The sequence below is a fragment of the Schistocerca americana genome, chromosome 7 (assembly GCF_021461395.2).
Source record: "Schistocerca americana isolate TAMUIC-IGC-003095 chromosome 7, iqSchAmer2.1, whole genome shotgun sequence".
Taxonomy (NCBI): domain Eukaryota; kingdom Metazoa; phylum Arthropoda; class Insecta; order Orthoptera; family Acrididae; genus Schistocerca; species Schistocerca americana.
In genome coordinates this window covers 340,990,020-341,017,796 of record NC_060125.1, presented here as the reverse complement: position 1 = coordinate 341,017,796, position 27,777 = coordinate 340,990,020, and the positions used below count along the sequence as shown (strand labels likewise).

The following is a 27,777-nucleotide window of genomic DNA, read 5'->3' as shown; positions in this document are numbered from 1 at the left end:
AGTAGGAGATTCCAGGTTCCATTCTCAGCCTTGATTCAAATTTTCGCTAGCCGCTGCGTCTTTATACATAAGAAGCCCTTACAGCCAGATACATCTCTAGACAGCTGTAGCTTGTCTCAAGGATGTGGCTCTGAGCACTATGGGACTTAACTGCTGAGCTCATCAGTCCCCTAGAACTTAGAACTACTTAAACCTAAGCTAAGGACATAACACACATCCATGCCCGAGGCAAGATTCGAACCTGCGACTGTAGAGGCCGCGCGGATCCAGACTGTAGCGCCTAGAACCCCTCGGCCACTCCGGCCGGCTCAAGGAGTGTGAATGTTCGTTACGACGCCTTGGAGTAAAGTCCAGTTTCAACTTCACAATACAGCCTCCTGATTGGCTCATGCTGTCATTTTCGATAGTGCCCGCGCTTTTGCACTGTGCCTACGTGCAGAGCTTTTCAGCTGTCCATTTCATAATCACATCTTGGAGTTGGAGAAATCTTCCGGTTCTAACTGCCAGCCTCTTAGCGATTGGCTGAGGATTAGAGTGATAGAAGAGAGCTGGAGATCGTTTAGCGCTTTTGCGCATTTTTAATTAGGCGGAAATCGGAATCTCTACACTCATTGAGCAGTGCTTACCAGTTTCGGTGGCAAGATAGACGGGTTGCAGACGACTCTAGAGAAAACACTTCGTTTAAGTCTTCGTTCAGTGATGACTTTGCCTTACGCTTTTTTAAGTACACTTCCGCTCAGGGTCTGTACAAACGCCTCAAATTTGTAGGACAGAAGAGATGATAGGTGAAACGAGGCCTGCTATTGTTGGAAAGGGTTCTGTACTTAAGCACTAAGTACTAAAGGAGGTCTGGAATCATATCTTCTAGCCGTTGCTGTCGCCAGCCTTCCCCTCAGGAAGCCAATCCACGATCTTGAAACGCATTCAACTTGTCGAACTCAATACGCATTTTGGCAACCTAATGGTGTTCACTGCCCTCTTTCCGTGTATTTACTAAACTTCATTGACAACTTACGCAATTGCTGACCGTGTCCATGAGTAATTAAGTGACTGTGTTCTATTCTCCCTACCCATCAGTGTCAAGGTGAGTTTCATTCCCTTATCCTATTATCAATGGCTTTTTAAGACGTCAGTGAGCAACTTTCAAGTTGAATCTCAATAAATCTGTTTGTTATAGCGTCCATTTGTTTCCACCCATGGCTAGAAGATCCATCCGCCATTAACATGCCTGTGTGACTATGGCACCCTTTTGTTCCATGCTTAATTGGGACATCTTTTTAATATCCATTTAAATAAGATGTTTCCCGTTACGCGACAGTATCTTTTGCAGTTAATTTGCATGGTAATTTGGAGTGGTACCTCACTCTGTTGGGCACCAGAAGTTACTTTTGTGCATCTTACCGATATGCTCCGACTACAACCGACATCCCAAACGTCCATCATTTCATGGGGAGGGGATATCAGCGAGAAACACCCTTATAATTATGTTTCAAGTTTGTTGGATGTCACTACGAGCTGTCATTCTCAGATACTGGATAAACATAATATGGATAATTTGATCGCCGTGAGTTAGGTTGCCGCAAGTCATATACACTGTTTCTAACTGTAATACTTGCCTTACTGCGTAAAACCTTTAACGTAAGATTATACCTCTTAATGGGTAAATTATGACAGCATTTTAAATTTTTACGCTCGGTCAATAATTATATGAAATATTGAAAATCAAATTTCCCTTATTCCTAGAAGTTATTAGATAGCAAAACTGCAACGGGGACTGGGCATCGTGCTAGCGGTTCAATAATATAAATAGTCTGTTCATAGCATGATAAACGTTTGTCAGGGAATTACTGCCTTGCGTTGCGCAACGAGAAAAATTTATGGCTGACCTTCAATCGCAATAAAACACTATACTTGTACGACTTTATCTGAAACAAACATGATAAAATATTCAAATGACAGCTTTTCCGTTTCTCTTTTCCCCTCACCCTAAAGCATAGTGCTGAATTATCGACCGTGTGTTCGATGCCTACTAGTTGCAAGGCACACACAGAAACTCTGGAAATTTAATATAGAACAGGATATGTACATCTACATCATATTCCGCAAGACAACTAGAGGTGTGAGGTGGAGGGTATTTCTGGTACCACTAACTTATCCCCCCCCCCTGCCCCCCCTCATTCCTGTTCATCTCGTGATGGCACGTGGGAAGAATGACTGTCAGTAAACCTGAGATTTATCTCTAATTTCTCGAATTTTCTTGTCGAATTACTCCTAGATATTTTATGGAAGATGCTGTTTCCAGAAATTTGTCATCAATAGTGTAGCTGTACAGTAGTGGATTTCTTTTATTATGTATGCACAATGTGTTACATTTATTTACGTTCATGGTCAACAGCCAGAGCCCGCACCATTCATCTATCCCCTGCAAACCGTTCTGTAAATCGATACTCTCTTCTGGTGTTCCTGTCCTCTTATAGACAATCATATCAACCTGTGAACAGTCTTAAAGAACCTCCGACGCTTCCTGGTAGATCATTTATACATACATACACTGTGAACAGTAACGGTTCTGTCATACTTCCTTGGGGTACTGAAGAAATAACCTTTACATCTGTCGCTTTTGTTGTGTTAAAAGCAACGTGTTGAGCTCTGTGTGTAGGAAGTCTTGAATACAGTCGCAAATCTGGTCCGATATTCGGTAGACTCATTTTTTTTCATTAAATGTCAATGTCAGATATCTTCCTGCAAGCAAGGAACGCAGCATCAACCTGAACGCTGTTGTCTACAGCGCTATGGATCTCTTGGAGGAACAGAACGAACTGAGTTTCGCAAGATCTCTGTTTGCGGATTGCATGTTGATGTTTAGAGAGGAGATTTTAGTTCTCCAACAGCGTCATAATTCTTGAACACAAAATATGTTCCATAATTCTGCAACAGATTGACGTTAGCGATATAGGCCTATAATTACTTGCCTCTGTCCCATGACTTTTCTGGAAAACGGGAATGACCTGCGCTTTTTTCCAGTTGATAGGTACCCTTCGTTGTTCCAGCGATCTACAATATACTGTTGCTAGAAGGGGAGTAGTTCTTTCGCACAGTCTTTGTAGAATCTTTTTACACTCATGTTCATAAATTAAGGATAATACATGGTGAAACAAGGCTCTGGTGGGCGGTTTGCGGGTTTAAATCACCTCGGAGTATGACCCTGCGGTGCATTTGAACTGCGGTCGTCGCACGGTGGTGTTGGCAGCAGTCCACATACGCAGAGGTGTGTTGGTGCATGTCAGAGTGCGGTGCAGCCAGTAAGTGCGCAGACGTTTACAGACGTGCTAATGGTGACTGTGTGTTGAAAATGGCTCAAAGAACACACATTGATGACGTTATGAAGGGTACAATACTAGGGCGACTGGAGGCTGGTCAAACACAACAGGTCGTAGCATGGGCCCTCCGTGTGCCACAAAATGTGATCTCAAGATTATGGCAACAATTCCAGCAGACAGGAAACGTGTCCGGGCGCTACAGTACGGGACGTCCACAGTGTACAACACCACAAGAAGACCGATATCTCACAATCAGTGCCCGCAGACGGCCACGGAGTACTGCAGGTAGCCTTGCTCGGGACCTTACTGCAGCCACTGGAGCAGTTGCCTCCAGACAAAAAGTCTACAGACGACTGAACAGACATGGTTTACTCGCCCGGAGACCTGCAAGGTGCATTCCACTGACCCCTGGACACAGGAGAGCCCGTAAAGCCCCTGGTGTTAAGAACACAATACATGGTCATTGGAACAGTGGTCCCAGGTTCTGTCACGGACGAGTCCAGGTATAGTCTGAACCGCCGGGTTTTCATCTGGCGTGAACCAGGAACCAGATACCAACCCCTTAATGTCCTTGAAAGGGACCTGTATGGAGCTCGTGGTTTGATGGTGTGGGGTAGGATTATGATGGTGCACGTACACCCCTGAATGTCTTTGACAGACGAACTGTAACAGGTCAGGCGTATCGGGACGTCATTTTGTACCAGTATGTCCGCCTTTTCAGGGGTGCAGTGGGTCCCGCTTCCTTCTGATGGATAATAACGCTTGGCCCCAACGAGCTGCCATCGTGGAGGAGTACCTTGAAACAGCAGATATCAGGCGAACCGAGTGGACTACCTGTTCTCCAGACCTAAACCCCATCGAGCACGTCTGGGATGCTCTCGGTCGACGTATTTCTGTACTTCTGTAATCTCCTACGACACTTCAGAAGCTTCGACAGGCACTGGTGCAGGAATGGGAGGCTATATCCCAGCAGCTGCTCGACCACCTGATCCAGAGTAAGTAATCCGTTGTGCGGCTTGTGTGCGTGTGCGTGGTGATCATATCCCATATAGATGTCGGGGTACATGCGCAGTAAACAGTGGCGTTTTGTAGCGTATGTGTTTCGGGACTTTTTTCTCAACTTATCACCAATACCGTGGACTTACAGATCTGTGTCGTGTGTGTTCCCTGTGTGCCTATGCTATTAGCGCCAGTTTTGTGTAGTGCCACGTTGTGTGGGACCACAATCTGCAATTATCCTTAATTTATGAGCATGATTGTAGGTATCTCATATGGTCTAGATGCCCTTGCACTACTAAGCGAATGTGCTTCCTTTTCTGCTCTGCGATCGTTGATCTCAATATCTGCCATTTCGACGTCCGTACGAAGAAGGGAAGGAGGAACCGTGTTACGATCTTGCGCGGCGAAACATTTTGGGAAACCGAATTCAGTATTTCTGCCCTCTGTCTGTTACCTTCAGTTTCGGTGCCTCTATAGTCACTGAATGAATGAACAGAAGATTTCGAACCGCTTTCTGTTTTTGTGTAGGAGCAAAACCTTTTAACGTTTTCACTCACATTGGTTGAGAAAATTTTACTTACAGAGTCACTGGAACCTCTTCTTAATCTGGTTTTCGCTTAGTTCCACTTTTATATTCAGCTAGGTTCTGACTTCTCTTGAATCTGTGATGGCGCTCTCTTTGGTTACGTATTAGTTTTATAACATAGCTATTAAATCACGGGTCTTTCCCATACCTTATGACTTTGCTCGGAATATACTGGTCTAAGGCATATTGTACGCTGCTTTTGAGATTTTCCCGTTTGTGCTCCACATCTTCGTCCTCAGAACCGAATATGTGGCGCTGACTGCTCACATATTCTGCAGTCTTGTCAGCCTCGCTAAGCAAAAGTATTTTCCTACCTGTCCCAAAATGCCTTGTAAAACACGTGCTCGTAGTAGCTAACATAGACTTACGACCACTCATACCTTCCTCTACGTTAACTGATTCGATAACGCGTCAAGGATACCAACTCACGAATTACTACGGTTTCCAAAAAATAATATTTTCTATTCTTCTGATAGGGTAGAAATAGTGGTTGTAACTATTCGTAACAACTTATCCTTACCTTCTTATGCACAAGACCAATGATTCCGTGATTTTCGTCTCCTAGTATGTTTGACTCCGGCTTCACCACTTCGTAGCTAAAGCCCAACTTATGCTTCAGAATATCCACTATCTCAAAAATGACTCCTTGTCCAACCAGAGCGCCATCAGTATTATTGGTCAGCGTCAACGGAGGATTCTGAAACACAAGAAAAAGAACACTGGACTCAGAATGAGGTGGGTACTCGTCATATCAGAAATAAAAAGAGAAAGAATATCGCTTCCGAATGTATAAGTACAGATATAACTTTTAACAGAGAAAATCACGAAAAAAAACGAGGAAGAGAAGTTATTAACACGTTGAATTTATGCCTTGACAGTTTGTCAAATAGAAAGCAGCAAATAAATATTTATAAAATATTCGAAATGTAGACGACTACTTACTTCCAACGTCCCTATTCTGATAGTCTTCCCCTCCATTAGCTTCGGTGTTCGAAGGATGCATCCGGGGTCCGGCTCACCTAGCGCAGAAAGGGTAAAGGTCGAATATTTTTATTGGCATTAGAACTAAACTGATTTTGCGCTAGCCTTACAATATAAATTACTTCGTCATTTGTTCAAGTAAATCGGAAATTCTTTGCTGCTATATGCATTTTCGGCTGAGTAATTCAAGTGATGTCGACAACATAACACCGATTTCGTGGACATGTCCTTCCAGTGCGCTGATATGATCTCACTGGCAGGCATCGCACTCTGACCATTACTCTATCCGACTCGAAAGTTGAAAGCGGGACGGAAGTGCCTAGGTTCGAGACCTGTTCCTAATCAGTTTTAATCAGTCCCAATTGATAACACAAATACTTCTCACTGCCAGAAAAAGGATTATTGTCTGTTGTTACCTTGATACTACAAAAATGTTTCTCATCTGTTAATAGTGCTTGTGGTAAAATGCCTATTGCGCAGTATAGTGTTTCAAATTTGTAATTGTCGTCATCCAGAACAAATGATACGAATAGAACTGTATGTAAAAGAGAATTCACTGTCAATAAGCCAATGTGCGGCAAAGGTTTAGTAGTACACTAATGAGCCAAAACATTATGGCCATTTGCTCAATATCTTGTTTGTCCGTGTTTGCAACGAAATACATAACTGATTCTGCATATCAGGGATCCGACAATTTGTTGCTAAACTTGTGGAGGTATGTGGCATTAGATGTCTACGCACAAGTCACGTAATTCGCGTAAACAAAGAGCCGCTGATGTGCGTACGCAGTGATGGCGCCCGATAGCGACCCAGATGGGACTCATGGGATTTACATCAGGCGAATTTGGTCGACGAGACATCAACGTCAGTTCACTGTAATACTCCTCAAATCACTGTAGCACGGTTTTGGGTCCGAGACACTGACAATTATACGGATGAAAGAGGATATCGCCGTCGGGGAAGACATCAAGCGTGGAGGGATGCCGGTGGTTCGCAGCTGTCAGCGTGTCTTCGATTACTACCACAGGTCGCATGCGATCGCAGGAGAGGTTTCTTCACAACGAAACAAAACTTATGCATTGCAATAAAACCATTATTTTTTTCGAATGGTACGTAACGGAAGTAGAAGCCATGCTGCGAATCTGATCGGTAAGCCGCTAAGAAAGTGGTAGTAATCTGTTGCTTATCTATGCTTAGCCACCTTACCTTCGGGCACCTCCATCTTGGTGCCATTGTGCAGGTAGTTGGAACATACGGTGGTTACCACCATCTTTAAGACGGACGAAATATTCATACTGGCGCTCTCGGACTTCGAAGTAGTCACGTGCTTCGAACAGTACTTCCCCTGTGGGGCAAACAAACAAAGGTTTAGTGCAGAGAAAGTAGTGTTCAGCATACTTAAAGCCTTACGAAGTAACGACACCGTTTAAATATTAACAAAAGATCTTATAGGCGGAATATGTTGTGAAATCGTAATGTTGGTCTTTTCTGTTTCAGGACAACTGCGATGCTATATGGCTGTTGTGATATAATTTTATAGATCTGCTGCATTCCACGCGTCACCGCCATTTATTACTGAAGTTGAATTTCCTGCACTGGGTCGACAGTTGATCGGCTGCTTCCGATTGTAGCTCTTTTAACAACTAACCTAAAATTACGCCGTTTAATAGCAAATCCAAATGTTTCGTGACGTACATCAGTAACTACAGCATATTATATATTGGTATTTTCTGGTTTGATTCAGACATAACACGATGCACACATCTGAATATCAACACTCTTTCAGATATTCAAATATAGGAATACTGAAACATCAGTGCCTAATAATGGGGTTTGCGGGGGAACTACTTTGTTAAGTAATTTACACAGTATATGATATTTCGCCTCCCCCCATGAACCATTGACCTTGCCATGGTGGAGAGCCTTGCGTGCTCAGCGATACAGATGGCCGTACCATAGGTGCAACCACAACAGAGGGGTATCTGTTGAAAGGCCAGACAAACGTGTGGTTCCTGAAGAGAGGCAGCGGCCTTTTCAGTAGTTGCAGGGGCAACAGTCTGGATGATTGACTGATCTGGCCTTGTAACACTAACCAAAACGGCCTTGCTGTGCTGGTACTGCGAACGGCTGAAAGCAAGGGGAAACTACAGCCGTAATTTTTCCCGAGGGCATGCAGCTTTACTGTATGGTTAAATGATGATGGCGTCCTCTTGGGTAAAAAATTGCGGAGGTAAAATAGTCCCCCATTCGGATCTCCGGGCGGGGACTACTCAGGAGGACGTCGGTATCAGGAGAAAGAAAACTGGCGTTCTACGGATCGGAGCGTGGAATGTTAGATCCTTTAATCGGGCAGGTACGTTAGAAAATTTAAGAAGGGAAATGGATAGGTTAGAGTTAGATATAGTGGGAATTAGTGAAGTTCGGTGGCAGGAGGAACAAGACTTTTGGTCAGGTGAATACAGGGTTTTAAATACAAAATCAAATAGGGGTAATGCAGGAGTAGGTTTAATAATGAATAAAAAAATAGGAGTGCGGGTAAGCAACTACAAACAGCATAGTGAACGTCTTATTGTGGCCAAGATAGACACGAAGCCCACATCTACTACAATAGTACAAGTTCATATGCCAACTAGCTCTACAGATGATGAAGAAATTGATGAAATGTGTGATGAGACAAAAGAAATTATTCAGGTAGTGAAGGGAGACAAAAATTTAATAGTCATGGGTCACTGGAATTCGAGAGTAGGAAAAGGGAGAGAAGGAATCATAGTAGGTGACTATGGATTGGGGGAAAGAAATGAAAGAGGAAGCCGTCTGGTAGAATTTTGCACAGAGCATAACTTAATCATAGCTAACACTTGGTTCAAGAATCATAAAAGAAGCTTGTACACATGGAAGAATCCTGGAAATACTAGAAGGTATCAGTTAGATTATATAAAGGTAAGACAGACATTTGGAAACCAGGTATTAAATTGTAAGACATTTCCAGGGGCAGATGTGGACTCTGACCACAATCTATTGGTTATGAACTGTAGATTAAAACTGAAGAAACTGCAAAAAGGTGGGAATTTAAGGAGATGGGACCTGGATAAACTGATTAAACCAGAGGTTGTACAGAGTTTGAGGGAGAGCATAAGGCAACAATTGACAAGAATGGGGGAAAGAAATACAGTAGAAGAACAATGGGTAGCTTTGAGAGATGAAGTAGTGAAGGCAGCAGAGGATCTAGTAGATAAAACCACGAGGGCTGGTAGAAATCCTCGGGTAACAGAAGAAATATTGAATTTAATTGATGAAAGGAGAAAATATAAAAATGCAGTATATGAAGCAGGCAAAAAGGAATACAAACGTCTCAAAAACGAGATCGACAGGAAGTGCAAATTGGCTAAGCACGGATGGCTGGAGGACCAATGTAAGGATGTAGAGGCTTATCTCACTAGGGGTAAGATAGATACTGCCTACAGGAAAATTAAAGAGACCTTTCGAGAAAAGAGCACCACTTGTATGAATATCAAGAGCTCAGATGGAAACCCAGTTCTAAGCAAAGCAGGGAAAGCAAAAAGGTGGAAGAAGTATATAGAGGGTCTATACAAGGGCGACATACTTGAGGGCAATATTCTGGAAATGGAAGAGAATGTAGATGAAGACGAAATGGGAGATACAATACTGCGTGAAGAGTTTGACAGAGCACTGAAAGACCCCAGTCGAAACAAGGCCCCGGAAGTAGACAACATTCCATTAGAACTACTAACGGCCTCGGGAGGGCCAGTCCTGACAAAACTCTACCAGCTGGTGAGCAAGATGTATGAGACAGGCGAAATATCCTCAGACTTCAAGAAGAACATAATAATTCCAATCCCAAAGAAAGCAGGTGTTGACAGATGTGAAAATTACCGAACAATCAGTCCAATAAGCCACAGCTGCAAAATACTAACGCGAATTCTTTACAGACGAATGGAAAAACTAGTAGAGGCCAACCTTGGGGAAGATCAGTTTGGATTCCGTAGAAATATTAGAACACGTGAGGCAATACTGACCCTACGACTTATCTTAGAAGAAAGATTTAGGAAAGGCAAACCTACGTTTCTAGCATTTGTAGACTTAGAGAAAGCTTTTGACAATGTTGACTTGAATACTCTCTTTCAAATTCTAAATGCGGCAGGGGTAAAATACAGGGAGCGAAAGGCTATTAGATGGGTAGATCACATAACTAATGAGAAGGTATTGGATAGAATTGGGGAGAAGAGGAGTTTGTGGCACAACTTGACAAGAAGAAGGGACCGCTTGGTAGGACATGTTCTGAGGCATCAAGGGATCACAAATTTAGCATTGGAGGGCAGTGTGGAGGGTAAAAATCGTAGAGGGAGACCAAGAGATGAATACATTAAGCAGATTCAGAAGGACGTAGGTTGCAGTAAGTACTGGGAGATGAAGAAGCTTGCACAGGATAGAGTAGCATGAAGAGCTGCATCAAACCAGTCTCAGAACTGAAACCCACAACAACAACATGATATGTCGAAATAATATGTGCTGTAAATGAGAGCTTCTGAAGTCGAAGCAGGCCGTCGGAATACACAGGTATACTCACTTGGAGAGCTAGATTTACATTTATGAAACTTCCTGGCAGATTAAAACTGTGATCCCGACCGAGACTCGAACTCGGGACCTTTGCCTTTCGCGGGCAAGTGCTCTACCAACTGAGCTACCGAAGCACGACTCACGCCCGGTACTCACAGCTTCACTTCTACCAGTACCTCGTCTCCTACCTTCCAAACTTTACAGAAGCTCTCCTGCGAACCTTGCAGAACTAGCACTCCTGAAAGAAAGGATATTGCGGAGACATGGCTTAGCCACAGCCTGGGGGATGTTTCCAGAATGAGATTTTCACTCTGCAGCGGAGTGTGCGCTGATATGAAACTTCCTGGCAGATTAAAACTGTGGGCCCGACCGAGACTCGAACTCTTGCCCGCGAAAGGCAAAGGTCCCGAGTTCGAGTCTCGGTCGGGCCCACAGTTTTAATCTGCCAGGAAGTTTCATATCAGCGCACACTCCGCTGCAGAGTGAAAATCTCATTCTAGATTTACATTTGTACTACACAAGCCAAATTATAGTGTATGGCTGAGATACTTCTGGTACCACTATACGAGCTGTGTGGGAAAAATAATGAGACTGGCAACACTGCGAGCGATCTGGCAACTCTGAGTTGTTCTACTTGTATACACCGGTGTGTTCATCCCTTCCAGATAGCCATCATGTGATTTTTGAGAGCTCCATCAGTGAAGTTGTATTTTTGTCGTGTGTTACGAGAATGGAACAGCGGATTTTAGAGCAACGTTGTGCCATCAAGTTTTTGCTTAAACTTGGGGAATCCCGAAGTGTGACCTCTGAAAAGTTGAAACATGCTTATGGGAAACATTCCTTATAAAGAACTCAAGGGTGTCGCTAGCACAAATCATTTTTTGGAAGGGTGACCATGCGGTCTGCCGAACGCTGTTGGCGAGCGGGGTGCAGTCAGCCCTTGTGAGGCAAACTGAGGAGCTACTTGATTGAGAAGTAGCGGCTCCGGTCTCGTAAACTGACTTATGGCCGGGAGAGCGGTGTGATGACCACATCCCCCTCCATATCCGCATCCAGTGACGCATGTGAGCTGATGATGACACGGCGGCCGGTTGGTACCGTAGGGCCTTCCAAGGCCTGTTCGGACGGAGTGTAGTATAGGTTTTTTAGACCTTCAGCTTCAAAAACCGACGAAAACGTCGAACTTGTGCTCTTGTGAGATTGTTCCTCCAGGACAAACTGTCGATAGGTGTTTTTCAAAGATGTCTTTTCAATGATCAGGAAAAGGTTGAAGGAGTCCGAACATTTCAGACAAGTGGATGTTGCATCATGACAACGCCCGATGTCACACGGCCACATACGTCATGGAATTTTTGACCTCAAAAGGCATTCCGGGTATTCCGTTGCCCCTCTATTCATCAGATCTGAGTCCTTGTGACTATTTTCTTTCCCAGAAATTGAAATATGGCTTAAAATGGCGTCATTCTGGGACTCTGGAGAACATTCAAAAGAATGTGACCGACATTTAAAAGGCCTTACCAGTTGAAGTCTTTCAGCGCTGCTACCAAGACTGGGAACAACGACTTCGCCGGCGTGTACCAGCCGAAGGGAACTACTTTGAAGGGGGCAATATTTGCTGTTTGAAAAAAATAAAAACGTTGGTGGATAAATCATCAGTCTCATTAGTTTTCTCGCACACCTCGTGCCTTCCTCCTTTCCCTGTTCCATTTGCATAAGAAGAATGGCGCGTGGGAAGAGTGACTGATAAGGCCATTAACTTCCCTGGTATTCTCTTTTCGCGAGATGTGTATGGATGGAAGTAATACGTTGCTCATTTTTCCCCGTGATCCGTAACGCCTCTCTTGTAGCGCCTGCTATTGGAATTTGGTGACCACTTTGGTAACGCTTTCACGCCGAATAAACGATCCCGTAACGAAACGCGGCGCTCTTCGTTGGAGCTTCTGTATCTCTTCTGCTGATCCAACCTTGTAAGGCTTCCAGACTGCTGAACAGAAGTCAAGAACCGGTCCAACAGGCGTTTTGTAAGCGACTTCTTTTATGGGTGAATTACTTATCCTTAAGATACAATCAGATTATGTTGAACTGATTGAAATATCATTATAAGAATATTAAATATTATATGACTACTATATGTACAAGTAATAGAATTTAAATGAAACTGTAGAGCACACACATAATCAACAGGAGAAATACTGCCATTTTTATGTGTTTCACGACTACATTGCTCTTAATTTTAACACGGTTTCTTGTTTGTTCGTTCGGTACAAATTTTGTAATTTATTTTAAACTAAATTCCTCATGAGGCAAAGACTTGGAACTTCCAAACTAGCTCATAACTCGATGTCTGTGCAATCCCGCTTTCGTGTTTGGTGTGTGACAGAGGATACTTGATGTACGACGGCCATTTCATATTCCACTTGCGAATGTTTCGCCGTAAGAACAGTTGGTGGTAAGTCCCCGTGTGAGCTAGATTCTCTAAAACTTGACTATGAGATGGGTTCGGTTGATAAGACACATTTTGCGACAGCAAGGAACCATCAGTTTATTACTGGAAGGAAGTGTGGATAGTAAAAACTGTATGGATATAGAGAGCAGGTTCAAATGACTGTAGGGTGCAGTAGTAATTTGGAGATGAAGAGGCTCACACAGGCTACAGTAGAGTCGAGAAACTGTATCAAACAAGTCTTGGATAGAAGACTGCAACAACATCAACAACAACAACAACATGGGTAGTAGATGGACCGTGGAGCTTGTTTGCTGGATTCCAAGAGATGAGGCTGGGATGACCCTCTAATGGAAGGTCGGTGGATGACGTTAGTCAGTAAGTAGGAGTAACATGGTGCGTAAAGCTGAAGAAAGACCTGTAGAAGACCTTTATCCAGCAGTGACTGCTAATCATGCTGGTAATATAAGATTCTAGTTTTAAATTGTAATAGTGTGCTGTAATTGTATACTTCCACAAAGTAAGATCATATGTCGGACAAAGCCTCAGTCTCAGTTCAATAATAAAGCAGTATGCCATGGCGAAGCAAAACTATGTCATTGCCTTTTTGGCTTTTAAAAATGCTTACAGACCTATGAAGCACTAACCCTATTCTCTACGCTACAAGAATTCGAAGTAGATAACAGACAAATTAGTTTGCTTACATAATCTCTCGCGAACACCAAATCGAAACTTAAATTCCATGGCGAAATTTTTGAACCATTTGAAATCAGAACTGGAATCCCATAAGGAGATGGTCTCCCCCTCCCTCTCCTCTTTAATTGCTTTTTCGGAAAATTCATTTGAGAATGGGTGCACTACAAAGAGCTGAACTAAAACAATACATAACACTAGGCAGAAAACAAGCAGTCTCTGACAAAGATGGAAAATCAGCCATCACCTCCTCGGAAGAGAGAGCAGGCCAACAAATCCCGACATTCAAAACAGAATTGATGTCAAAATATCGAAGGTGCCACCAAATCGTTGAAAACAGATTTGTGAAAAATTGGTAAAGTCCAAAAATTTAAATACTTCGAAGAAGTCATTCAAATCAGTGGACTGACTAACGAAGGAAACAAAGCCAGACCTCAGGAGATTTCTTATCAACACTCCCGGGACACATACAATACAAAAATCAGTCCCCATTAATGCGAAAAGTAGGCACCATGTAGCTGTTACTAAGAACTTTGTGGGAAAAACATCCCCATACACTCAGCGACAATCAGGAGAAGTGAGGCCAGTTTGTTGGAGTTGTAAAAGCAATGGAGAACAGTATTACATTGGTGCATAAGTTCGTAGGGTTTTTGTTTTGTATGTTGAGCAGTTTCTATGGGTTTATTTATCGATAGTCATTTTTATTTGTAGTTCACTGTTGTTATTTTGGTTTACAAATTGTCATTTTGTCGTTTGGAGAAAATGAAGTGCCAATTGGAGAAATCGGAATATTTCCGACATATTCTTCTGTTTGAGTTCAATACAGGGGTGACAGCATCAGAGGTGGATACAGCATGGTAAGAAAATTGACATTAGTAACTCTCCACGTTCAAGAATACCTTCGGGCTTTGATGGAGATAATTTAAACGCAATAATCCACAATGAGCCACAGCAGTGCGCTCGAGAATTGGCAGATGTATGAAGTGTGATAATTCCGCTGTCGTGTGATATTCTCATAAAATGGGAAACGTTCAAAAATCGGGTGTTTGGATACCGCATTCTCTAAGCCAAAGTGACAAATCTGCGCCTCTACTTGCTCGTCATCAGTTGGCTCGTGAACAACAGAAACCATAGCTATACTGTATCGTTGCTGGTGACGAGAAATGGTGTCCTTATGCAAACATCAGGTAAACAAAGGTTGAGCCCAAAAAAAGCAGCAACATCCCGAACGAGGACCTGAGCGCATCCACAAACAGCGACAGTGTGGTGTACTACGATTTTCTATCCCCAGATGTAATCATCACTGCTGACATTTGTTGTCAACAACTGAGACATCTTCCAGACGCAGTCCAAGAACAACGACCAGGAAGACTGCGTGAAGTGATGCTACTCCACGCTAACGCCCGCCTGCATTCCGCTAGACCGAGGAAAACACTGTACAGGAGTTGGGTTGGGAAATCATTGCGCACCCACCTTACTCACCTGACCTCGCGTCCTCAGATTTCCACCTTTTACTCTCTGTATCGAACAACAGGAATGGGGGAAAGAAGTACAGTAGAGGAAGAATGGGTAGCTCTGAGGGATGAAGTAGTGAAGGCACCAGAGGACCAAGTAGGTAAAAAGACGAGGGCTAGTAGAACTCCTTGGTTAACAGAAGAAATATTGAACTTAATTGAGGAAAGGAGAAAATATAAAAATGCAGTAAATGAAGCAGGCAAAAAAGAATACAAACGTCTCAAAAACGAGATCGACAGGAAGTGCAAATTGGGTAAGCAGGGATGGCTGGAGGACCAATGTAAGGATGTAGAGGCTTATCTCACTAGGGGTAAGATAGATACTGCCTACAGGAAAATTAAAGAGACCTTTGGAGAAAAGAGAACCACTTGTATGAATATCAAGAGCTCAGATGGAAACCCAGTTCTAAGCAAAGAAGGGAAAGCAGAAAGGTGGAAGAAGTATATATAGGGTCTATACAAAGGCGATGTACTTGAGGACAATATTATGGAAATGGAAGAGGATGTAGATGAAGATGAAATGGGAGATACAATACTGCGTGAAGAGTTTGACAGAGCACTGAAAGACCTGAGTCGAAACAAGGCCCCGGGAGTAGACAACATTCCATTAGAACTACTGATGGCCTTGGGAGATCCAGTCCTGACAAAAAACTACCAGCTGGTGAGCAAGATGTATGAGACAGGCGAAATACCCTCAGACTTCAAGAAGAATATAATAATTCCAGTCCCAAAGAAAACAGGTGTTGACAGATGTGAAAATTACCGAACTATCAGTTTAATAAGTCACAGGAGCAAAATACTAACGCGAATTCTTTACAGTCGAATGGAAAAACTAGTAGAAGCCGACCTCGGGGAAGATCAGTTTGGATCCCGTAGAAATATTGGAACACGTGAGGCAATACTGACCCTACGACTTATCTTAGAAGAAAGATTAAGGAAAGGCAAACCTACGTTTCTAGCAATTGTAGACTTAGAGAAAGCTTTCGACAATGTTGACTGCAGTACTCTCTTTCAAATTCTGAAGGTGGCAGGGGTAAAATACAGGGAGCGAAAGGCGATTTACAATTTGTACAGAAACCAGATGGCAGCAATAAGAGTCGAGGGGCATGAAAGGGAAGCAGTGGTTGTGAAGGGAGTGAGACAGGGTTGTAGCCTCTTCCCGATGTTATTCAATCTGTATATTGAGCAAGCAGTAAAGGAAACAAGAGAAAAATTCGGAGTAGGTATTAAAATCCATGGAGAAGAAATAAAAACTTTGAGGTTCGCCGATGACATTGTAATTCTGTCAGAGACAGCAAAGGACTTGGAAGAGCAGTTGAACGGAATGGACAGTGTCTTGAAAGGAGGATATAAGATGAACATCAACAAAAGCAAAACGAGGATAATGGAATGTAGTCGAGTGATGCTGAGGGAATTAGATTAGGAAATGAGGCACTTAAAGTAGTAAAGGAGTTTTGCTATTTGGGGAGCAAAATAACTGATGATGGTCGAAGTAGAGAAGATATAAAAAGTAGACTGGCAATGGCAAGGAAAGCGTTTCTGAAGAAGAGAAATTTGTTAACATCGAATATAGATTTAAGTGTCAGGAAGTCGTTTCTGAAAGTATTTGTATGGAGTGTAGCTATGTATGGAAGTGAAACATGGACGATAAATAGTTTGGACAAGAAGAGAATAGAAGCTTTCGAAATGTGGTGCTATAGAAGAATGCTGAAGATTAGATGGGTAGATCACATAACTAATGAAGACGTATTGAATAGAATTAGGGAGAAGAGGAGTATGTGGCACAACTTGACAAAAAGAAGGGACCGGTTGGTAGGTCATGTTCTGAGGCATCAAGGGATCACAAATTTAGCATCGGAGGGCAGCTTGGAGGGTAAAAATCGTAGAGGGAGACCAAGAGATGAATGCACTAAGCAGATTCAGAAGGATGTGGGTTGCAGTAAGTACTGGGAGATAAAGAAGCTTGCACAGGATAGGGCAGCATGGAGAGCTGCATCAAACCAGTCTCAGGACTGAAGACCACAACAACATACAACATCGAACAATCGCCAGGGAACTTCCTTTCCGCATAAAAATGTGCTCCGAAAATGGCTCGACGAGTTCTTTACCTCAGAACCACGTGTTGTTACTGTCTCGGACTCGTAAAGATACCCCAGCTTTGGCAGACTGTTGTAGTTAGTGAAGAAGAACTTGTTATTGATGACTAAAGTCTCCGTTTCATGTATCTGTTAACTTATCAAAAATCGCTACGAACTTATGCACCATTTCAATTAATTAAATAAAAGAATCTTGCAATATTTCAGTAACAGAAAGAACAAAAATTATTGGATTCAAGATACTCAAAAAGTTAATGGTGTGCTTCCGGGTATTCTGGCGAGGTATTGCCATATTGTGCACAATATTTCGACGACCGACTCAGCCGTTTTCTTGAGGTCCTGCGAGTTGTGCTGTTACGAACACTGGTAATCCGGACTCCAATCAGTCTGCTAAAGTAACTGCACATCTCGCGGGACCTAAAGGAAGCGGGTGCGTCACCGTTGAAATGTGCACAAAATGGCAACAACTCGTCAACAATCAGAAGCTCACTGAGAGATCACATACTCAAAACGAATTATAATAGATGAGCATAATTGAAGAAGATGTTGAAAATACAGAAATATTCTGATCAAAAATAAAAAAGACCTTCAAGATTTTTGGAGAGAAAGAGAGAAAACGTGGTAGAATCTTCGCCTAGGGACAAAAACAGCTGCACAGTGATAGAATGAAAAAATACTGGAAAGATACGAAGAACCTCATTCGAGAGAACAACTCCTCGGAGTAACTCAGTCCTCAGTTGGCTGTATTCAACGCAAGAAGAAGTAGTTTAGTGAGTACAGGACAAATAACTTGAAACTTCCGCCCATTTTTTTTCTTTAACGATTTTCGGCAATAATATTACGCATAGGAGCAGGTGACTTTGTTGATTTTGTAACATGGAAAAACCGCACAACAGTTGTTTAATCCACAATATTTTATTGTGCACACGATTGGTTTCAGAACACTTAAATTTCCACCATCTTGTGCAAATTGTACGAGGGCTATTCGGAAAGTAAGGAACGATAGGTCGCGAAATAGAAACCACAGTGAAAACGAAACTGTTTTGTTTGCAACGGTTAGCTACACCTTCCCGTTACTTCTCTACACGGTCGCCGCTCAGATTTAGACATCTGTCGTAGCGTTGTACCAACTTTTCAACTCCCTCGTTATAGAAGACAGCCGCCAGTGCTTTTCGACAATTTTCTACTCTGGACTGCAGCTCGTTGTCTGTGTCAAAATATTGTCTTCATAGCCAGCGGTTCATCTGAGCAGAGATGAACCTCAGGGGTAGCAAATTATGGACTGTATTGTGGGTGATCAAACACTTCCCATCGAAAACGCTGCAGGGCCATCTTCATTGCCCCTTCAGAGTGCGGCCGAGAGTAGTCGTGTAGAACGAACTGCATGACAGTTACGTTATGTGGATTGCATAGCTTCAGGCGAAATCTTTCGCCAGGCCCTCATACTTGGCGGGAGACGCTAATTTGTAGCCATCTTTACGTTCTCACTGTGAGCTCAGAACTGAAGAGAGCGACATGATGCGATCGATGGACATACTAGACACAGTGCCAACTTATCTGTGCAAAGTTTCATCGGATTTTCACAGTATTTTCCATTTCGCGACCGATCGTTCCTTACTTTCCGAATAACCCACATAATAATGCAAATATTGTGTTCATGACATCAGGAGTGACTTCTGGTGTCGAGTCCTAATGTCCACTTTTTAGGATTTTTCTAGGCCCCTTTTATCCTTTTGACATGCAACCTTTGGTTCCATGACAACAGTGGAGTGAGGATGACCTCAGGTTGTTAAATGATTTTATTTGTAAGTAACGCCCTGTTCTCTCTTTTAATTTTTTAAATTCATTTTAGAAAGTTTAGCCGCATAGTTCCTTATATGAGATTTCAGATCTGAGGATCCCCTCCCATGCTGTGTGACACAATATGTTGATTACTACGGTTTACATCAGATGATGGAACTTTAAGTGTTCCGAACCTTTCGTGTACACAATAAAAAACTGCATTAAGCAACTGTTGTGCGGTTTCTTCATTTTACAAAGCGGACTTACAGAGTTGCCGCTGTCCCATAAGAAGAAATCTCTGTAACTTCGTTGTGTGGTTAATACTTTTAACTCCTACATCAACCGACATATTTATGCAAAAAGTCAGCTGAATGTGCTATGAACTGTAAGGCAAAACAGCCGGAATTGGTTATTTGTTACAAACGTTGTTCTCATGCGAGACTCCCCTTTAGAGTGTTTCCACAAAAGCCGTTTACCTAAACATGAGTATTAAACTGTCTCAAACTTATTTGCGACACTATTTTTCGCAACAGCCGGCACATTGTATGTAAGACACATTTTATTCAAATTTTTATTAGGTTTTGAATTATAAGCGTTTGTTTTATGTGATTACTGGAATTGTATTTTGCTCTTTTCGTGTAATGGCTAATGAGAGAATGTGTGACGCCTTTTAAGTCGGGTCGCTCTGCCTAAATCTGTAACGCACCAAAGACTATCGTCCTTCCGAGCAACGATCACATATTGTCCCCTCTTTCCCCATGAGTCTTCGATCTTAAATTCTGTAACTTTGTTTATGGAATTAGTTTAGGATGGAGTCAAGCCCTATCAGAAAGGCTTGCACATTCAAATGTATAGAGCTTATAACATCGATAAATACTCACGGAATATTGGAAGATAACGAAATTCCTGCTCTGGAGCTGCATGTGTTAAATTTTGTGGAGAAGATGAAGATTAATTTTATCTAAAAAATATATTTCAATTTTTATTATCCGCTGAAGCGTGGAGAGTAGTTTATGGCAAGTACCATAAAATATTGTTTAATTATTCATACACGACAATTTCAATTTGATTTTATATTTTCGAACAATATGTAGGGGTTCCGTGCAGCTCAGCGGTGATTTAATGGACGCCATTTCAACAGATAATTCGTAGTTGCTAATCCTGCTCTGCGCATCCTATTATCTTTTCCTTCTCATTCTCTAGAAAGCCGAACCTGCAGTCTAAATTGGAAATTAATATTATTAGCTAATGAAAAATTTTGATACACAATAGATAATATAGGAGCTTGAGTGTGATTCTTTGCTCTCTGAATTGTTATGTGGTATTCAACAAGCTTGGAGGAGATGAAAATGTAACACTTAAGAAACTACAAAACCATTGCACACCACAGTCCATACACAAATATGAAAAGCTTTTGGTACGTCCCTTTTGATATGTTAGAACAGGGCTTCCCAATCTTTTCAGCTGGCGGACCCCTTCTTCAGTCGAAAATCCATGGCGGTCCCCTAGTCAGTCAAGAGCACAGCAACTTTAAATTTCAGAGCGAAACCCATGGGAACTCAAAGCTGAAAGCTCCTTAATGCAAGTACCATGTTCCCAATGACCCCTCCGCCCAATCTTCCCCCCCCCCCCCACCCACCCACCCCCATCCCCCCCCCCCCCCCCCCCGCCCCCGAAGTATCAATAGTCTTTGGTTTAGAGATGAATGAAAACAACTTAAAATTAACGATCCAATTTGAATTACCACTGTATCCAGACACTTACTAGTGGATTTACTCCCTTTGTTCAACACACTATAGCCTGATTAAAATTACTTGGTAATTGACATTTCACACGTTGGAGCTGCCTTCCTCCAAGAGCAATCAACGTCGCGTCCAAACTGTTTGCTGTTGACAAGCTGCCACTTGTGGTCTGTTCACTTCCACTGGTTGGCTGCTGTTGTGTAAGGAACATACACATTTCGTAACAGTCGTGTGTGTGTGTGTGTGTGTGTGTGTGTGTGTGTGTGTGTGTGTGTCTCGGAGGACTCGAACCTCCGGCGGGAGTGGCCGCGCAATCCATGACGACATGGCGCCTGAGACTGCTCGGCCATTCCGCGCGGCTGTGAAGAAAAGAGCAGACCCATGATTCGGGACACAAACACATCATGAAAGGAAAGAGGCCAAGGAATTGCCTTTAAAGGACTATTGTGACATCTGTTGTGCAATGTGTGGGAATACATTCACCCAGTTTACATGCGTTTCCAAAAGCGGATTTCGTAAGCTGATGTCCCAGTTCCGCTTTTGGTTGGTAAAGTAAACACTTCAAAATCGATTCTTGAAATCTGCTTCTATAAAGCCGTTTTCCAGTTCCACAATGTAAACAGCTAAGAAATTCTAGTTATTTTTACGTCTTTGCGCATCTACTGAATGGCAGCTGTCAGTCCATAGCCGGCAGCTAGCAGGTGGCATTGCAACAATGTACTGTCAGTTGGTAGCTAGCAAGTGGCAGGTGGCGTGGCAACAATCAAAAATATACTTATGAAATAGGTAGTGCACTGACAAAGCAAGTTTAACATTTAACGATGCCTGGGGCCGCATACGTGCCAGCGAGCGCTGTGATTGGTCGACAAAGATAGCTCCGCGCATGCATAACAGGTTTCAGCGCATCTAGCGCCGTGAGCCGGCGCACAAACGACCCCCGTATTGTTGCGAAACAGTTGATCAGAGAAGCCGCATTCTCCGGCACTAAACTGTGTATGCGTTCTCACCTAGGAACCGCAAAGGCTGCTTGGGAATACGACCTGAAGTAAAAGTACACATGTTTTTCACACGAAAAATAAAATAGTGATGAAGTTGATTTTCGCGTTTTTATTCACTAATTTTACTCATTATTTTACACGATTTGTGAAAGGTGGCCGCGGACCCCTAGAAAGAGCCGGCGGACCCCTAAGGAGTCCGCGGACCACACGTTGGGAAGCCCTGTGTTAGAAGATAGTTCCATTTACAACATAGACCAATAGGAAACACACTTTGTCTTAGCATATTTTCGTTGTATATAACAATGGAGAGATGCTTGATAGCTCGACTTGCAATAATAGATTCAGGACGTCATACTTTGAAGCTGTAGCACATTTCTCATATATTATGCGAAAAGTTTCAACACCAACAGCGAGGAACGTTATATCGCTGCACTAGCCTTTTCGAGAGCTTTCGAATGCCGATAAAAAAATTATTCTTTCCATTTTAAAATATCATTGTTGTTTCAATATCTCAGTTGTACAAGAGTAGGGGAGTATTAACACGTGCAACAAAATTACATGCCACTCTACCAACTACCATTGGCCTATGACCTCGTTTAGAAGTGTTGAACCACTCACGACGTAAAAGGGTGCAAGTGTTAAGTGATTCACGCTATATACTGTACGTAATTTATTATTGTTATTAGCGTGTATTCATCGTTAATGTAAAAGATCTTGTGTTATCTATGCCAATATATAAATTGGAAGAGTTGTTAGGAAAAATCTCGAGAAGGTCTTCACCGATTTACTACAAATTGTTACAGATACTGTAATAAACATTCGGACGGACATAGGCTACACATTTTTAAACAACAATAGATAGGTATTTTTTAAACCGTCTGCAAAAAAGAAAGTGCTGTGTTGCAAAAATGTGTGCTGTTACATTTTCTGTCTTGAAATCAGTTCTAATTACAGTATCTTAAATCGAATGGGTAAATCAGTTGGAATCATTGGTTTACGGAGTATGAGAAAGATCTCTCCAGTTGCATGTGTTGGTACAATAGCTTTAACGATGTTAGTTCACACAGTTTTGATCTGCGAACGCGTGACATTACAAAGTTACAGACGATTCAGATCGCATGAGAGTATCCCAATTGTAGGCCGGTATGCCACAGTTACAACTTACATAATATTCAGAACTCTTGTTAAAACTGACTGCGAGAACGAAAAGAAATCAGCACAATGTTGTGAACACAACTTTTGTTTAAAACTACATATACAGAGAAACAATTTATCTAATGGTTTACGTGCCCTGCTATCCTAATTGAAACTGACTGCAAGAAAGAAAAGAAAACAGCACATTTTCATAGTACTGCACACCGTTTTCACTATCGAAGCTGGTTTAAACAGAAAAACTGTACATTGTAATTTAAAAGGTTATAAGCCTCTGTTCGTCCGAATGTTTATTAGAGTATCATGTGAAAAAATGGAGTAAGTCTGTCAAGAACATTTCGAGATGTTTTTCGTTGATATTCTATACGATTTGTATTATAATTTCGAATACCATATGTTCAAAGCAGGCGAAGTTGCAGCGAGGCGCTGAAATTTGGTCCTGACACAATTCCCAGGTTTACCCCAGATTATGACGTAAATATAACTAATTCCCATACGTATTTGGCAACTGGAAACATTACCGAGTTCGGTAGTATTTTATATTAGGAGAAGTTTTGAAAAACGTCTGTTAGATGTAAGAGAAGATCCTACGCCTCTGTTCTTCGGTATGAAAGTGGATAAAGTATTAACAGTACCAAATTTATCGAATATGCAATACATAAATACTATATCATACGAGCACGTAACTGAGGGTCAGATCACAGATCCGTTAGTCTTCACTCTTTGTTGGTCTCAGCTGATTTATTTGCCGCTTTACAGGGTATCCAGCAGCGGAAAATGAGTGCGTAGGCGGAAAGAGTGAAGCGGCCCTATGCTCCCTTCGAACTCCTAGTTAAACAACGTCGTGGTAGTCACCATAACAAGGTACGCGAGACTGTTTATACATCGGGTCAAGGCACGGACATATCACGACAAATAAGCAAAGATCTGGGAAATAGCTGAATGTTAATTTTACTTTTTCATATAACGCCTAGATTAAGTCTATGGTGGTGATCACGAAGAGATAGCGCTGCCTAATGTTTAATGCTATTTATAAACACACTATCTAAATACAAATCAAAGAGATAAGATTTAAGTTGCAATGGGGCCTACAGTAGCAGTAATTTTTTTGAGTGAATATAGTCTGTCACACTGGCTGTCGTAATTTGGATTAGAAAACGCATTTATTTTGTCTTTTTCACTAGAGCTCAATTTCGGACATACAGCCATTTTCAAGTGTGTGGCATAGTCCGTCAAACAGACGTATTTGAGTTAGCGTCAAAACGGTCGGACATTGTTAAAATGCTGTTGGACACATGGACTTTAACATGACACCAAGTGTTTCTTGAATAGCTGAATTATACTTGCAAGGTATTTTGCGTCACAGCTATTCAAGAAACGCTACGTATCATGTTGTTCATTTTAAAATCCGGACAATTGACTGTAATATCTACATTCGACGAGTTGTACCAAACACATAAAAATGCCTACACTGTTTAAACTGTGCAATGTTGAAAAAGACAAATTGAAAAGCATATTCTAATTCAAGTAACGACACCCAGTGCTGCAGATAATCGTCATTCAAAATGATAAGAGTACATGAGTCACTGAGGAAGCGCCGATGTCGCCGTCTCACCAATTACGTTCTCCTATAAGCCGGTATGTTATCAATGAGAAACAGCAAAGCATTGTACATGGCATTATGGGAGAGAGAAACGTAGGCAGCGACAGGCAGTAAGTATTACGTTACCTGCTGGCGTTGCGTCGAGTGCTGGCGCTACTTTGGCCTCTGCGAAGCTTCTGGCGCCTGCCGCAGCGGCAACCTGCCATGCGGGCATGCGCTATTCTGCCACCGCTCCGCCCCTTCCACCACACCCAGTGGACTCAGCTCGTCATTAACTCACTATGGTGAGCGGCACGTGTTTCTCTTTGCACGACATTTGCACCCACTAACTTCAACAAGAATGGCATCTAGTTTTTAACCGGTAATCTTAGTCAGTTCTCACCATTAAAATTGCAACACTGGGTTGCAAAGCAGGTAACGAAATTTTACTTATTGTGTGCATTCATAAGAGTGGGAACAACGCATGATTAAACTCTCAGGTGATGCGTGAGTACACAGAGTGCGAAATTTAGTACACATAGTTGTCATCGGAAATGGTTGGAATCTGGCAGCAACATAGAATGTGGAGTGGAAATGGTTGGGATTGTGGAGCCTAAATACATTTTAACAGTAACACAAAATATTGTCAACCGCCTCTCACAGTTACCAATTTCAAGAAAACCAAGACCAAAACGTATATATAGGATGAACTAGAACTCCACCGACAAACTTTGTGAGGTGGTAGAATGGACCAAAACAAGAAAAAATGTCGAATAGACATGGACTCTAAAATGCGTACCTTAAGAGCTATGAGAACTTGTTCACTTTCGCTGCTGTGAGACACACCTCTTCTACTGAAAATTCTTTGCTTTCCATATTTTCGGAAGTGGTAGTGTGGACTAAAACTCGAAAACAGTGTCCAGTGGACATGGGCTCTACAGTACCTACCTGAAGACGTATGAGCAGTTATTCCCCTTTGCTGCTGGGAAACACATCTCTTCTAATGAACAAGTGCTCGTAATTCTTAAGGTATACATTTTAGAGCTCATGTTTATTGGACCTTTTTTCTTGTGTAGGTCCGTACTACCTCCTCCCGAACTATGGAGAGCAAAGACCTTGCAGTGAAGACATGTGTTTCACAGTTTCGAAGATGAAAATGTTATCACTAGTGGTCCTAAGGTATGTATTTCAGAGCCCATGTTTACTACACATTTTTCCTTGTTTTGATTCATCTCTGAAACTTTGTCGCTGGAGTTCTGGTTCCCACTGTATATCCAAATAACACTTCTTGAAACCATTATCATAATAAATAATCCCACATTTATAGCGAAAATCTTAACTGATTATTTTGTAATAAAATACTCCACTCACTAGGGGGAAACTTTCCGTGTATAGACAAACTGTCTGTACCTTAGATTAAATTAACAAAAATAAAGCTCACATATTACAAACGATCATTGACGTAACGAAATCATCCAAAGAAATGGATCAAACCCTGAAGCACTGAAATAACTTTAAATTCATAACATTGGCTTTGCAAATGATACTTACATCACACAGAAGAAATTAATCCAAGATGCAAGTGCATAGACCAGGCACACAGAGTTTACTGCTGACGGTATCTGTTACCAAACCTAAAGTATATTTTCATTATAGGCCCATGTTAACCAACATTATGGAATAATGTGAAACAGGAGGCTCATAAAAAATAAAGAAACCGAACAGCTAAACACTAATTTGCCACAGAACCTCCAAAACGTATACGTTGTACCGATACAGTCTAATCTGACCTACGTAACTCTCTTAGCTCTAGAGCTTGGGCAACTTTCAGTGAGTAAGCAGTCAACAGTATAGCACGCAGAGTCGAAACGAAATGGGCACAGACTTCAAACAAATCTCAAGTTGTCAACAGTATAGCACGCAGAGTCGAAACCAAATGAGCACAGGCTTCAAACGAGACTCCAAGAGATATCCTATATACCACTAAAAGGTTGCTATTAGACGCTGTGAGGCATGTTTAATATATCCCTCGTAAGTCTTAGTAATCGTTCTAATAAAAGCAGATGGTTGACTATTTTACAATCGGGAAATACTACAAGAGCTGCAGCGGGAGTGGAAGTAACTTAATTAGCTTTGAATTGAGATCTTATTTTAGTAAACTCCCTTTGTAGCTGGGTCTGCGGGTATTACCATTATTTTTCCTACTGCGATGAAGTCAGGCGAACACGCGTCAGGTGCGCGTAGGAGAGCGATAAGTTGGGTGATGGTCGACCGTCTTAAAATGTAGTATCATGCGATAAAATAAGTCGCATTACACACCAAGAATGATCAGACTTCGAATAACTAACAATTTAGACTCCCAGTTTTTTGAGAAACGATGCAAATATGCATATGGTAGTATGCAGCTGGCGCGTAATCATATTATAACATAACCGAACTTAACGCTTCCCAACGGAATAAAGTTGCTGAAACATACAAAAAACACACTTATAAAGACAACTGATGATACATGAGGTGCATATTCAGCGACTGCAAAATAAGGTTATTATTAACAATTAGCTTAAGAGCACAGATATGGAGGTCTTACATGTAAGAAGACAGATGATAGAGTGATAAGTCTAAAGAACACCATTTGTTTCATAAAAAAGCGCAATCAACTCATTGGTATTATTACATCGATATCAAAGATACGAGGGCTATTCGGAAAGTAAGGAACGACAGGTCGCGAAATGGAAACCACAGTGAAAATCAAAACTATATTATTTGCAACGGTTAGCTACACCTTCCAGCTACTTCTCTACACAGTTCGCCGCTCAGACTTAAACATCTGTCGTAGCGTTGTACCAACTTTTCAATTCCCTCGTTATAGAAGACAGCCACCAGTGCTTTTCGACGATTTTCTACTCTGGACTGCAGATCGTTGTCTATGTCAAAATATTGTCTTCATAACCAGCGGTTAGTTTGAGCAGAGATGACCCTCAGGGGTAGCCGATTACGGGCTGTATTATGGGTGATCAAACACTTCCCATCGAAAACGCTGCGGGAGCATCTTCGTTGCCCCTTCAGAGTGCGGTCGAGAATAGTCGTGTAGAACGAACCGCATGACAGTTATGTTATGTGGATTGTGTAGCTTCAAGCGAAAACTTTCGCCAGGCCCTCATACTTGGCGGGAGACGCTAATTTGTAGCCATCTTTACGTTCTCACTGTGAGCTCAGAACTGAAAAGAGCGACATGATGCGGTCGACGGGGGTACCAGACACAGTGCCTAACGCATCTATCCGAAGCTTCATCAGATTTTCACTGTATTTTC

General features: G+C 42.1%; 1 protein-coding gene across 1 annotated transcript in view; it reads right to left on the bottom strand.

Annotated features, from left to right (window-relative positions):
- Positions 1-24,655, bottom strand: part of LOC124622407 (ionotropic receptor 93a) — a 172,890-nt gene extending 148,235 nt beyond the window's left edge. The window contains exons 1-4 of the mRNA XM_047148095.1: positions 24,614-24,655; positions 7,093-7,231; positions 5,848-5,924; positions 5,426-5,602 (exon numbers count right to left, since the gene is read on the bottom strand). Coding sequence (XP_047004051.1) covers positions 5,426-5,602; positions 5,848-5,924; positions 7,093-7,180 — 342 coding nt within the window. The 5' untranslated portion in view covers positions 7,181-7,231; positions 24,614-24,655. The remainder of the gene's footprint in view (positions 1-5,425; positions 5,603-5,847; positions 5,925-7,092; positions 7,232-24,613) is intronic.
- Between the last annotated feature and the right edge of the window lie 3,122 nt (positions 24,656-27,777).